Below are 14695 nucleotides of genomic sequence, written 5' to 3' on the forward strand. Positions count from 1 at the left end.
TCCTGCAAATTGAGAGTTCAAATTCTTCAGAAATCTATTGAATTTGAACCAGTTGATGTTATAAATGAAAAACCAGGACTTCTCTACAAGTAGCTGTATATAAAGTGTGGTCGATCTGCAATTATATGCTGGAATGGCTGAGTAATTATTGGACATCTATATTCAGATCAGAACCCAAAACCCTCTTTAATATCAGATAGCAAAATTCATCAGGACAGTGACTCTTATTAGCATATCTGGGTAGCTGACGACAAGTTGACTGAACTGAACTTATATATACATACCGTCCATCATCACCAAACTCAACCCCAAATTAAGGAAAATAAACTACAATCACGTATGCATTAAGAGCTCAGTTGGTGTTTGGGGGGGGGGGGGGGGGGGGGGGGGACTCAAATTCCTGAAAAGATGTCTTATTTTCATAATAATTTGTATTTATCGGAAATAAAATATATATAGTTACAATTTGTCGACAAATCACAGACGACGTCGAGAAGAGCGAGAGAGAGGGATTACCGATCACCAGATTTGAGTCAGAATTCCTGGTTTTCAGATCTCACTTCAGTAAATACTGAACAACTTCCAACGAATTACCTGTCTCTCACCTGCAAGTTTCCTAGCTAGATCTGCTCATCCGTCACATTATTCCACCTTTTTTTATTCACCATCAGAACAAGCAAATGAAAATGGAAAACCCAATAGCAGTGACAGCATAAACCAAGGAACCCATTAACTTGATCAGAGAGTTGCCAACAGATGAAGGGGGAGGGACGTGGTAGTAGAACGGAAAGTAGGGAACAATGGGGTTAGGGGGTGGCGGCGCTCGGTAGTTTTTGTTATTTGTCGGCGGGGGGTAGAATGTGCCACCAATAACCGGTGGTGGTGGGGAGTAGTAACTGTAGGTGGGCTGAGATGGTGGGGGTGGGGAGTAGTAGTTGTAGGAGCCGCCTCCGCCGCCGCCGGAGCTTGGTGGGGACGGAGGTGGCGGGCAGTTGACAGCGGTGGGGATGGTGGCGGTGGCGGATGCGGCGAGGGTGGCGGTGGGGGTGAGTGAACTGGGTTGCAAGGGTTGTCGCATGCGGAGCACATTGTGCATGCGATCTGGTACTTGGACGAGGTGTTCACTCTTGTTGGGGTTGCCAGTGCCAGGTGCTGCACAGACATGATCAGGAGGAGTAACATCGGAGAGAGTGCTGTTCTTCTTTCCATTTTGGGGAGAGAGACCTTGAAAATAGGTTATGGAAATTAGAAGAAAGAAAGGAAGAAAGATCAAGTTTTGGTTACAAATTCCAGAAGATTGAAGGGAGCCAGCCTTGAAAGAGGACTGTGCCAGTATGCCAGTATGTCTTTTACCTTTGTGGGTACTCACTCAATTCAGGCCCCTTTTATAAGGGATTAAAGGAAGCATTCAAAAAAGAATAAAGCTGTTTTGCCGTCTGAGAGTTACCGCCATTCTTGACTGTTTGAAAAAAAAATTTTATTTTTTATTTTTTTTATTTAATAATTAAAAATAATAATTTTAAATATATTGATATATATTTTTTTATTTTTTTAAAAAATATTTAAATATAATAAAAAAAGTGAATAAAAAAAAAAATTACAAATCACCTATGGGTAACAATGAGCGGTGCCCGCTCTTCAAAAAATGTAAAAAAAAAGAATAGAAATTGCGTAAGAGGTGTAGAAGAAAACAAGGACACGTTTTACTCTTTTAGAGAGAGCAGCTACATTTGAACATTGGCAATTGGCATGGCATTTAAGCGGAATGGAAGGTGAATTCTGACCACATGGGACCAGTTACAGATGGTTAGGGTGGCAACTTCATACTGAAATTACATCACAGTGATAGCATTATTATTTTTTTACTATTTATTTATTATTTATAATATATTTATTTATTTATTATTTTCTTTTAAATATTTTTAATTATTAATAAAAAATTAAAAAAATATATAATTTTATTAATAGTCACTTCCTTAACTATTAAGTAAAATAAAAAAATAAAAAAGAAATAAAATATAAAAAAAAATAATAAATAAGTAGTGATAGAATAGTAATTTTATTATTTTTTTTATAAATTATAAGAGTATTTTTTATAGAATATAAAATGTAAGATAATAAATAATGACTGATAGAAAATTTTTTCTTCTCCCAATAAATGTCAGTAACTGAGGATAAACTTGGAATCAGTTGAGTTAAAAAGATAGCAGCATGTATAAAGCGACAAGAGACAAGATTGTATATATCCAATGTTCATTGACCAAATTAAGAATTCAATGTGGACCATGCCCACTAATTTAGCCAGCAGGCCTTTTGCTATGCGTTAAAATGTGCAGAGGAAAAGGAATGAGATGATCGAAGTCGGTAATAAGATTAGATTGGACGACTTATGCTACGTATGTTCATACGTGGAGCGATTAAATTGGGGTGTTTCAGCTTGCATTGTGGTGGTCCGGAGGAGCGTAGTCGTCACCAAACGCAAGCACCATGTATCCGACCGTTAAAAAATTATATGAAATTCTTTTTTTAAGATTATTACTATTTGAATGATTTTACACTAAACATCATCTATATCATATAATTTAATTTTTAAGTCTTAAATTTTAATTTTTTTTAAATAAAATTATGCTATGTAGATGATGTGTGATGTAAAAACTTTTAATATAATTATTTTTTTTTAAAAAAAAAGTCTTAGATTTAATAAGAAATTTTATAAAAAAAATCCCATAAATTGAGTGATTTATTGTATTAATTAAGGTTGTTTTTACTATAAGATAGATCTAATTTGTTGCAGGAGAATATATCCGTTTATATATAAATTTTAATTTTGCACAATTTTTCTGTCATAATAATTTAGAGATTAGCTAGATAGGATGTAATCATTAGTTAGTTGTAATGTTACGATAAATTATGAGGGACTGGTGACGTGGAGAGTCAAATGATAAATGATGATTATTGTTTTATCTGTCAAATTTGCTAACAGCAGGTTTATCACGAGACGCAAAAGCCAATGGACACGTGATACGCACCAACATTTGACATGTAACGATGTACGTGCAATGCCAAAACCTCATAAAAGTAACAATAATTGAGATGATAAATTACTTAATTGATCAAATAAAAGAAAATGAAACTCCATCCGGCCTCATGTGGAAAGGTTGTGTGAGCTCCTCCCTCTCCCTTCGGAGGGGAAACTTTCCTTCCTTTTTCCTACTCGTGATAAAATAAAAGAATCTCTTTTTGTAAGTTATATTTGTGGTGGCTCCATTTAAGTTACCAAGTGATTTGTTGGCTCAAGCTATCTTGTTGTGGCACGATACAAGCCACTCAAAAATAACTTGTGAGGAAACTCTTAGTAAATATAAACGAATAACATAGTGTATTTGTATAATATAGTGACACTTCTGTAAGAGTATTTATCTCATAAGTTGAAGATGGACATGAGAATTGCAAGTACATTTATTGTACACAAAAGATCTCTATTTATAGACCCAATACACTAGTTGGCATAGAGAGAGCAAATCTAAGGGGTACACAGTTTGGTGCGTGATCACTACCCCTCAAATTTACATCTCTTACTTGAACACACAACAATGATGATGAATCCATAGTTGAGTATCTTACCTAGGTACTTTTTAACGTTTCCACAACTCAACTCTCAACTGTACCTCACGTAGATCGGCTTCAAATCATGATAAGCCTTTACATGCGTATGCTTTCATCATCATCTTATCTGACCACACCCTTTACTATATGTGCTCTCACTGACTATATATTAGAGGTGACTTCACTTCACAATACCTTTGGTGAAGGGCATCAATTCTCCGTGACTGAATAAATATTTTTGCCACAATTGACGAATTCAGCCGAATACACAACATATGTATTAACCTGCGTTGAATTTTTATTAAGTACTTCCTCTAAAGACATGTCTTAGGCTTTTCTTAATCAATTTATCAATGACATTACAAATAGTCAATCCTTTACTTGGGAAATCAAACTTTTGAAAAATGATTTACTACTCAATTTGCCTTTGATACATAGTTTACATATATCAAAATCATATAAATTTATTTGTGCTATTAATCCAATTTTATATGTTCCTATTATTTAATTTTATTTATATGATCCAATCTTAAATGCTATAAATATGTATAATTGTTAGATACATTCGAATAATCAGAAATAAATACTTTATTATTAATATCAATATTTAGTACATACATATTGATACTCTTCACACATTTCACTGATATATTACTTTTACTAATAATCGTGATTCCAGACTTAAACTTAGTTGTATAGTTCTTTTGATTTAGTACAGACACAGATACTACATTCTTACGAATACTAGGTACATACATTACATCATTAAGCAAAATAGCGGAATCATTTATATAAAATTTGCATGTACCTTACCCCAAGATATCGCAATATGTGTTGTTGCCCATATACACTATGTGCCCACCTATTTGTTTCTTTGTAAAAAAATAGTTATTTATTTTTGCAAATATGTCTTGTTGCTGCAGAGTCAACCCACCATAAATTTGACACTAGTTCCACAAGCATTACTTTTGAAGCTGTCATCACAATTTTTTTTTTTTTTGCTTTCCTTTATTAGTACATTGTAATTGGTAATAACCATTTTTTCTACACTTAAAACAGTTTTCATTAAATAGTTTATTTTACCTCTTTTTCAACTATTTATTTTTCTTGAAATGTTTTCATTTCATCTTGTTCTGTGGATAACGTGTGTCTTAAGACATCATTAATTCTCTCTGTTCCCTCCTCCTCTTAATCATTTCTTCTTCAAGTATCAAAAGTATTGGGAGTGAAATTATTGTTATTGGGATTAACACTATGTGTTAAGGAAGTAACGATGTGATCCCAAGAGGAAGGAAGATTATTGAGTATGATTGTAACTTATATTTTATTAGTTAGAGGATGACCAACATCAAATTGCAATCAATTCCATTTGAAGTACATGATTGCTCATGCTTTCATCCTCTTGCATGCAAGTCCTATTATATTTATCTAACAATAATTGTATATAAGTATTAGACTTTAATCCATACTTTCCTTCAATTGCATCCATGATTTCCTTAGCAGTTTCATAATTTTTGAAAAAGGAATGATCATCATTCCTCCAATGTAAAATTAAGGCGCCCCAACATTGTGATATTCCCATTTGTCTTTGGTTCTTACCCCGCTTCCACTTCCATTTTGGCCATTTTTCATATTTTCAGGTGGTTCTAATATTGTTAATGTATATACGATCTTTTCATGAATTAAAAGAAAAGTTATATGCCTCTTCCAAGCCTAGAAATCCCTTCCGTTTAGTTTTTCAATCCCCAAGAAATCAATACTTGTTTTCATTTCCATAAATAACAAGCATTAATATTAATAACAAAATAACAGAAATAATAGATGTGTTCTATTACAAATACAACAGTTAAAATTGTGAAAATTAAATAATTACAAGTTAATGAAATTAATAATAATAACCTTTGAATTTAATCCAATGTGGTTGCCCAGAAATCCTCCTATTATACTTCAAATAAAGAGAATAATAGAAGTAGTGCCTTGATCGAGTGTTTCCATGAACTTGCCTTGAAGTTTCTCTTTTTTCAAGTAGTTTCTAGCGATTTGGCATAGAACCAAGAGCATAACAACTTTTTTATTAATAGATCCTCAATTATGGTGGAGGAATACCGTGGTTACATTTTCAGCATCTGGGGGTTTACATAAAACCAAAACCCAACATACAAAAAAAAGGACCAACCTAACCGAAAAAACAAAAACAAACTTCAACACCTGCCGGACAAAGAAACTCTAAACAACTCTCAAATTAGGCAAACCACACCGATCCAGTCGTAAAATTCCTTTAAGAATATGAGGAATATTTCGTTGTGTAAACTCTTTAGAACTTCAACTACTACCCAATCTCGCAAGCCAATTTGCCGTATAATTTCCTTCTCGAAAAACATGTTGATAGTGTAACAGCTTTTGAACAAACCAATTGGGCTTGAAATGACTCAAAATGGTAAAAATCACAAAGATTGGTTCGAACCGTTCAGAAAATTGAGTCAGGCGGTTCAAATTGGGTTCAGGCATAGCAGATTGGTTTTTGGCTCGGTAAACGGCACGATCAGCAGATCGATGTGCAGCTTTAGAATATGGATGCTCATGGGCCAGACTCCTAGGCATGGGCTTAAGCCCAGTCTGCTACAAGTTCATAGGTTTTAGCAAAGTGGGCTTGAATTGGAACTCATTTTCAGGCCGTTTGGTGCCACCTCAGTTCAAATGAAACGACATTGTTCACTACTCTCAAAATGATGTTGTGATACTTCTTCTGAGCATCTGCTAAGGTTCTTAGACCAGTTTTTGTCATTTTTCTCCTTAACCAGCTACATAATTATTTGAATTTTGATGATCGTTAGTTGAAAGAACACCGTTTCAACCAATAGTGTTGTCTTCATCCCCGCGTGCACTAGGCTCCATCTTTATGAAACTTGGATCTTCACTCTCCTCCAACATAATGGACGGTGACAATGCAATATCCGACCTGTCCCCGACATTCTCGAACCCTGGCAGTGGTCAGTCGTTTCGGTGACTAGCCAGAAAAGTTTTTGAATTTTCTCTATTATTCTCTGTTTCAGACAGTTATGTTTTTGGCCCTCTGAGTGAAGATTATCTAGTAGTTTTCCTCAAAGTAATAACTAGAAACTAAATTTTACAAATTTTCAGTGTATTCAAGGCCTCCCACTATGATTTGGAAAAGCTTTTTCCTTGGGTCTAAAATCCTACTTAAGTGATTGTAATATGCAAATGTGGTTGCCAAACCAAGCACTTGCCTATTGATGGTCTTCTGTTTGCGAGAATACAACACCTCTGTCATGATAAGGCTCTGATACCACTGTTAGTAAATATGAACGAAAAATAGTGTGTGTTTGCACAATATGGTGACAATCCCGTGAAGGTGTTTGTCCCACAAGTTGATGATGGACAGAAGAATTGCAAGTGTGTTTATTTTGGACAAATGATCCTTATTTATAGACTCCAACATATTAGTTGGTAAAGGGCACAACTATTGGTAAGGGAACCAATCGCTTGACGGTTGTGTCTCTTAACACTTCCTTAACTAACACCCCTATGGGAACCATTACCATGGAGAGAGTGCAAATCCAAGGGATACACCATTTTGTGTGTGATCGCTCCCCGTCAAATTTACAGAAGCGAGCCTGTTTGTTATAACTATTCCTAAATGACTTGTTCATTCATGATTCATTTTTAAAAAAATTGATTTAGGCAGTATGAAGGTGGCTTTCCCTTCTCAAGAAACTTTTGAATGACTCATTGATTTAGGGGGATCTGGGTTTGATGATGCTGAGCTGGCTGATTCTATGTTGATTGCACTACACTATCTTGAGAAGACATATCAGTACAAATATGGCAAGAAAAAGTAAAGATTCCTCGAATTGGGGCGATATTGCGGATGCATAAGTATTTTGACCATAACTTTAGTTACGAGTATCAAAATCGCGCATATGACTCCAGTTTGAAAAGCTTTTTTTGACGCGCACGTTGTGAACACTAGCTACGCCTAGTTGTCCCTGTTTTGACTCCGAAATCAAACGTTCTTCCCTCCAATTCACTTATTTAAGTTATTTTTTTTTTCATTTTATGGTAATGTTTCACTATCACTTTTAGAAATGATTCTTAATCCAGTTTGGGCCAAATTTTTGACAAGACCCTAGTTTTATTATATGTTTTACTTTTATGCAATAATTGAGATTTTTTCTTTTTGGGCTAAGTTTTCAAAATGTCGGGTTTCCATAAGCCCAGCTTGTAGATTTTAGAACCAATATTTTACTACTATGAATAAACGATATTCTTATTGTTTTCTTTCTGTGTTGCATCTTTTATTTGTCTCAACCCCTAATTTATGTTGATTAACTAGCCACAGAATAATCCTTATTATGCTTGGCGTTATTCATGATTGTGTACATGACTACGTACTGAGGGGGAGGCACCTCGTGGTGGAGGAAGAGTCCACACCATCTTGAAGGGTTTCCATGTGCTCTCCCCTTCATAATTTGAGTTGTAACCGAAGGAATAATATTACAATGAAAAATGTTATTGTTTGTATTAAGTTTTGTTATCTCTGACTGTATTAATTGATGTGTCGCAGTTTTTTAATAGACTTTCAATTCAAGCGTTCTTATGAAAACCATTTAAAATACTTTATATCAATCAAACATGATTGAAAATGACAAACTCATGAGGGATTTAACATTGATGTGTTTCCATATAAACTCAGGAATCTAACCTTCCTTTAAACTCACTCTATAAAGCAAAAATGATTGCTTTGGATGCCATTCGTGTGGTGGCGTTAAATAATAAGATGCTAATGGATGGTGACTTGGTTAGTCGGAATCGCCAACCTTATTAGATCTATTTTAGTGTCTCACAGCCACTAAGGCTGTATTTGGATACAAAAAAATGTTTGAAAATATTTGAGAATTTTGAGAACTTATTTAAGATTAACTTTTAGAAAATGAGAGAGAAAATTTGAATAAAAAGATATTTTTAAAATAAATTGTATTAGAGTTTATGAAAATAGATAGATATCGTTGAAAATTTGTTTAAAATTTAAATATACTTTTTTAAGATTATTTTTTATTTTGGAGTTTGTAAAAATTGTATTGATTTTTCTATTTAAGTAATGATTAGGTAATGATTAATTAAAAAGTTAAAAATTTAAAATAAGATTTTTTTTTTTTTAATGCTTGAGTAATATTTGGGAATAAAATTATGAAAAATTTTGAATTGTTTTTAAAACATCTTGGTTGCCAAACATGCCCTGCCCTAAAACACATAAATTAACAAAGGTACATACCAATATTTAATGAGCGAACTTAGACCTCGTTCACTTTCACAAAACTTTTCATCTCATCTCATCTCATCTAATCATTACAATTTTTTTAAATTTCACACAAAATAAAATAAACAATTAAACTTTTTCAAATTTAAAAATAAAAATAATATTAAAAATATATTTTAACAATATTTTATTTAACTTTCAACTTTTATCTCAACTCATCTCATCTTATCTATAAAAACAAACAAGGCAAATGTTGCACTTAAGAGAGCTTCTTAAGAAAAATTGGGACCCACTACTAAATTTATCAGGGGACTTACACGTATGGGGCTTGCATAAAGGAATAATCTACAAACTACAAACCTTTGAATTTTCTTTAAAAACTTTAAAAGTTGATTCAAGGATAACGAAATGTGCTACATTTTACAAAGTAAAACAAAAGTGAGATAGATATAGTTTGTAGCATTACTCTTACATAAAATCATTTTCCATGTAGTAAACTTAATATTGTTGTTGTGAACCTTAATTTCCTAATTTAGAGAACCTTACATTAAATAATTCAAATAAAAGCTTAAGATCCCAAGATTATCATTAGAGTTCTTCTTTTTACAAATTGGTACGGATGATACACCTTTCAGCTTACATGAAAATTTTAATTTACAACATATTTAATTTATAAATATCTCATACAAATCAAATAATGTTAAGTTAACAATATGGATGATATATTATCCATAATGGCTTGCAAATGGAATTATTTTTTATCTTTACAAGCCCAAATAACAAAAAATTATAGCCTCATTCAAAATAATTTCCTTTCATCTCTAATTATGAATCATTAAAATTGTCTCCATATTACCTGTTAGCTAAAGACTATAAGGGATGGATAATCTAATTATCTAAGGGGCTAGGTGGGCCACTACTTCCCACCCCTTTCAATTTGTTTTTTAGTAATGATAGACATACAACTCTTTTTACAATTTTTTACACGTACTACCATGTTTTAAAATAAGAGACATTTTTATAGAATAAATTATAAAAAGGAGTTGTTTAAAATGTTGCACGTGCATCATTTTCCATTTTCCTTTTCTTGTGTTACAATCCTTGGCTTAACAACTATGTAAGATTTAGAAGATTGAAAGAACTTTCAGTCTTTACTTCGAGAATCTGTTTAGTACTACTAACCCATCCAGTGAAGATTTAGAAGAATGCTTGAGGTGCATAGAGCCAAGAGTGACCAGGGAAATGAATGATACCTTGTCTAAGAGTTTCACTAGAATTGAAGTTGAGGAGACAGTAAAACAAATGTCTCATTTGAAGTCACCTGGACTAGATGACTTTGGTGCTTGTTTTTACCAAAGTCACTGGAAGTTGATTGCTGAGGAGGTTTGTGACGCTGTTTTATCTGCTCTTAATGGTAATTCTTAGGTCTCTTATCTGAACTACACTTTTTTAGCATTGATACCCAAGAAGAGCCTGAGAAGGTGAGTGATCATATGCCAATTAGTTTGTGCAATGTCTTGTACAAAATAATTACAAAAACCATTACCAACAGATTCAAGAAGGTTTTATATGTCATCATAGCTCCTACACAGAGTGCATTCTTATCTGGTAGATTGATTTCAGACAACATCATGATAGCCTATGAATTGATACATTCGATGAAGACCAGAAAAAATGGGAAGTTGGGAAGCATGGCAGTTAAACTAGACATGTCAAAGGCATATGATCAAATAGAATGGGTTTATTTGGAGGCGGTGATGAAAAAACTAGGTTTTTGTGATAGGTGGGTTACTCTCATAATGAAATGTGTATCCATTGTGACCTACTCAGTGTTGGTTAATGGAAAGCCAGGTGGAAAAATTTGTCCAGCAAGGGGCCTTAGACAGGGAGATCCTTTGTCTCCCTACCTCTTTATTTTGTGTACTGAGGGGTTGAGCTCTTTGCTTAATCAGTCTAAAAGAATGGGAAGCATAAGAGGTTTTCAAGTGGCAAGAGGTGGAATTTCCATAAACCACCTTCTATTCGCAGATATTGTATATTGTTCGGGAGAGCAACACTTGAGGAGTGGAACAAGCTACAAATGATTCTAAAGAAGTATGAGAGGGCATCTAGACAGTTCCTCAATAAGGACAAAATTTCGATTTCCTTTAGTAGCAACACTTCGATGGAGGTTAAAAAAAGTATTCTAGAGGCTGGTAATTCAGTAGCATGTGGTAGTTATGAGAAGTATTTAGGCCTGCCTACCTTTGTAGGGAGATCTAAATATAACACCTTCAGATTTCTAAAAGAAAAAATATGGAAGAAGATGAATAGTTGGAAGAATAATTTCTCATCACAGGCTGGCAAAGAAGTGTTGCTAAAAGCTGTGTTACAGGCCATACCTATTTACACCATGAGTGTGTTTAAGTTGCCTATGAAGCTATGCTATGATATTAATACCATGTTCTCTAAATTTTGATGGGGGAAACAAGAAAATGAGGGGGGATCCAATGGAGGAAGTGGGATAAAATGGTTGGGTAGAAAGTGAAGGGTGGGATGGGATTCAAGGATTTGGGTTGTTTTAACTTAGCTCTCCTAGCCAAACAGGGATGGAGATTCATACAAGTCCCTAGCTCTCTGGTTGCAAGGGTCTTTAGAGAGAAGTATTTTAAAAATGCAAGCTATATGGATGTGAAGTTGGGGTCAAAACCTTCTCTGATATGGAGAAGTTTATGGAGTGCAAGAGAACTGATCAAGGAAGGGGTAAGGTGGAGGGTAGGTGATGGAAAGAAGATCCGGATATGGGGCCATAAGTGGTTGAACACGCCATCCTCTTTCTCAGTGCAGTCTCCAATATCAGTACTTAGAGCAGACTCAGGTAGCAAATTTGTTGGTAGAAAATAAAAGATAGTGGAATGAGGTATTAGTAAATGCCATTTTTGAGAAAGAAGAAGCAAGCCAAATTCTGAGCATACCACTCAGCAGAGGATGGAATGAAGACAAGGCAATATGGGGGCCTACAAAGAAAGAGAATTTCTCTGTAAGCAGTGTTTACTATCTACAGCTCGATATGAAAAGGAGGTGCAAGGGGGAAACATCACTAGACCAACAGATTGACTACAGATGGAAGAGTATTTGGAGTTTAGAAGTGCCTAATATAGTAAAGCTATTTTTTTGGAAGGCAGCAAATGAACTTTTACCTACAAAGAAAAATATTTTCCAGAAAAAGGCTATTGAGGACCCTTTTTGCCCAATTTGTCTTGAGGAGGAAGAGTCTGTTTTACATGTGCTGTGGGAGTGTCCAGCAACAAATGATGTATGGGCAGATGATTTAAGTGGTGTTTCAAAATGGAAAAAGGAAGGTGGGGATTTTTTGGAGTTGTGGGATAAACTGATGGGAGGTATGGAGAAGATTAAACTTGAGGAGATAGTTGTCCAGCTCAGGAAGGTATGGCTGAGAAGAAACACATTTGTCTTTGATAAAAGACTCACTTGCCCAAGAATGCTGTTATTAACAGCAAATGAGACACTAAAGGCTTTTAAACAAGTAAACAAAGGAATAATCAATGAAGAAGAGTAGTTTGCAGTCCCTTTGAACAAGAACAGATGGGCTAGACCTGCAGCAGGTTTTGTCAAGGTGAATTGGGATGCATCTTTGGACTTAAAGGAGAGGAGAATGGGGATGGGGATGATTATTAGAGATGAAGAGGGTGAGGCCTTGATTACAGCGTGTGATAGCAGGAGGAATGTTGTTTTACCTGAAGTTGTAGAATGTCAAGCTGTGTGGAAGGCTCTACAGTGGTGCAATGATCTCAACGTACATAATGCAATTTTTGAGGGAGATGCATAGGCTGTCATAACAACAGTAAAAGGGGATGAAGAAAAATTTTCTTATTTTGGTTCTTTAATTGATGACATTAGGAATGTTTTATTTCAAAGGAAGAGTTGGTCTTTACTATTCGATTATAGAGAAAAGAATAGTGTTGCACACAATTTGGCAAAGGCTGCCTTAAACTTAGTTGAGGAAAAAGTTTGGATAGAAACAGTTCCAGAGTTTATTGTAAATAGTTTGGAATTTGATAGAAGATGTATGCAAGAAAGTCATATATGAAATACTGAGGTTTATTCCCAAAAAACAAAAAGGAAAAAAAAAAAAGGAAAACAATTGCGTAAGATACATGAGATGAGTAAAGCATCTGAGGGTAGTTGACTTACTGGGCTCACATGCCTAGTACATGCAATGGGTGGTTTGGGTCTTATGTTAGCATCGGTAAATAAGCTTTGATATTAGATGTAAGCATTATGAATCGCTGGGATTGCGATAGGTCTTGGGAATCTTTCATTTTACAGTGCATTGCAATATTTCAGTTGTTTGCTTTTTATTGGTTGGTTGGTTGGGAAGCCCGTAGACATAGTGTGTTTGTTATTTCTTTTTTTGGGGGGCTTCTAAGCTAGATAATTGTCAGCTTGTAAGAAGTATCGAGAACTTTAATACAAATTTTCCTTTTCATTGTCTTTTTCTCTGTTATATTGATGGCTCTCGCCCTTAGTGAGTACTAAATCTCTGTAACACCTTACATTATTCAATCATTCATTTACCTGATTTTTTACAAATTGGAATCAAAGAGATACTAATCTCTGTGAAACTTTTTTTCATCACCATGGTTAAAGGAACCCGCATGACTTAGTAATAGGATGGCCTCAATGCCCTTAAAAAGACTACCGATTCCCAATATAAGAGTTTGGAGACTGAGATGCAGGCCTTGAAGATTTTAATGCAACAGTTGGCTGCTTTGACTCTTGAACTACAAAAGAAAAATCAGAGGTTATAAGGTCGAGAAGAATCATCATCGGGTGTACATTTGTAGAATATGGAGCTCAATAGTCAAGGAGGAGAGGTACATACCAGGTTAGTATGCCTCAACTTTCTATCTTTCATGCAGATGACCCCACGATATGGTTGTATAAAGTGAACCAGTTCTTTAACTTTCACAACCCATTCCCGCATCATCACGTAAGGCTAGCTTCTTTTTACATGGAGGGAAAGACCCTCATTTGGTTCTAGGATTTAGATGAATCTGACTATTAATGGATTTAGATTCATTTGTTAGAATCCTTTAGGTCGGATTTCGATCAAGTGCTTATGATGATCCTATGGAGTCACTTACTAGGCCAAGACAAACTGATTCAATAGAGATTACAATGCTTGTTTTGAAACTCTATCCAATAGTTTGAGAGGACTGTTAGATTTTTATAGGCTTAGTTACTTCTTTAATGGCTTAAAGGATGAAATTAGGTTGCCTGTGAGGATGTTCAATCCTCAAACTTAATTTCACCACATAGTCTAGCTAAAATTCAAAAATATAAAAATGGGCAGTCAAGGAAGTATCATAAGGTATATGCATCCAATTCACAAGAACCGAGTTTATTAAAAAATCTGAATGTGCCTACAGTTGACTATAGTAAGAACAGTGGTAAGACCACCATGCTAGTTCAACGCATCAACCAGAATCAAATGAAGGATGGGAGGGATAAGGGACTATGTTATTACTGTGATTTGAAGTAGAATCTGGGCATAACTGTCAGAATCCTGGTTGTTTTTGTTGGAAGAGGTATTTGATGAAGAGCCTATAGAGCCGGGTGTTGAACAATTGATAAAAAGATAAGGGAAAAATAGTAGAATTAATAGAAGTGATGCTTGTGACAGAGAACCCATACATTGATAGGATCTCATAATCCTAGAAGCATGAGGGTTAAAGGAAGAATAGGCTCTCATTGGAGGATCATGTTGATTATATTGGCTCAACTCATATTTTCCTAGATACTACAATA

At 34.7% G+C, this 14695-nt stretch overlaps 1 protein-coding gene across 1 annotated transcript; it reads right to left on the reverse strand.

Annotated features, from left to right (window-relative positions):
- Positions 1-397: 397 nt before the first annotated feature.
- Positions 398-1356, reverse strand: LOC121245992 (proline-rich antigen homolog). Its single transcript, XM_041143947.1, has one exon. It carries the CDS (start codon positions 1094-1096, stop codon positions 668-670), a length of 429 nt encoding a protein of 142 aa, XP_040999881.1. The 5' UTR covers positions 1097-1356; the 3' UTR covers positions 398-667.
- Between the last annotated feature and the right edge of the window lie 13339 nt (positions 1357-14695).

Source organism: Juglans microcarpa x Juglans regia, chromosome 1S, assembly GCF_004785595.1.
Source record: "Juglans microcarpa x Juglans regia isolate MS1-56 chromosome 1S, Jm3101_v1.0, whole genome shotgun sequence".
Lineage (NCBI taxonomy): Eukaryota > Viridiplantae > Streptophyta > Magnoliopsida > Fagales > Juglandaceae > Juglans > Juglans microcarpa x Juglans regia.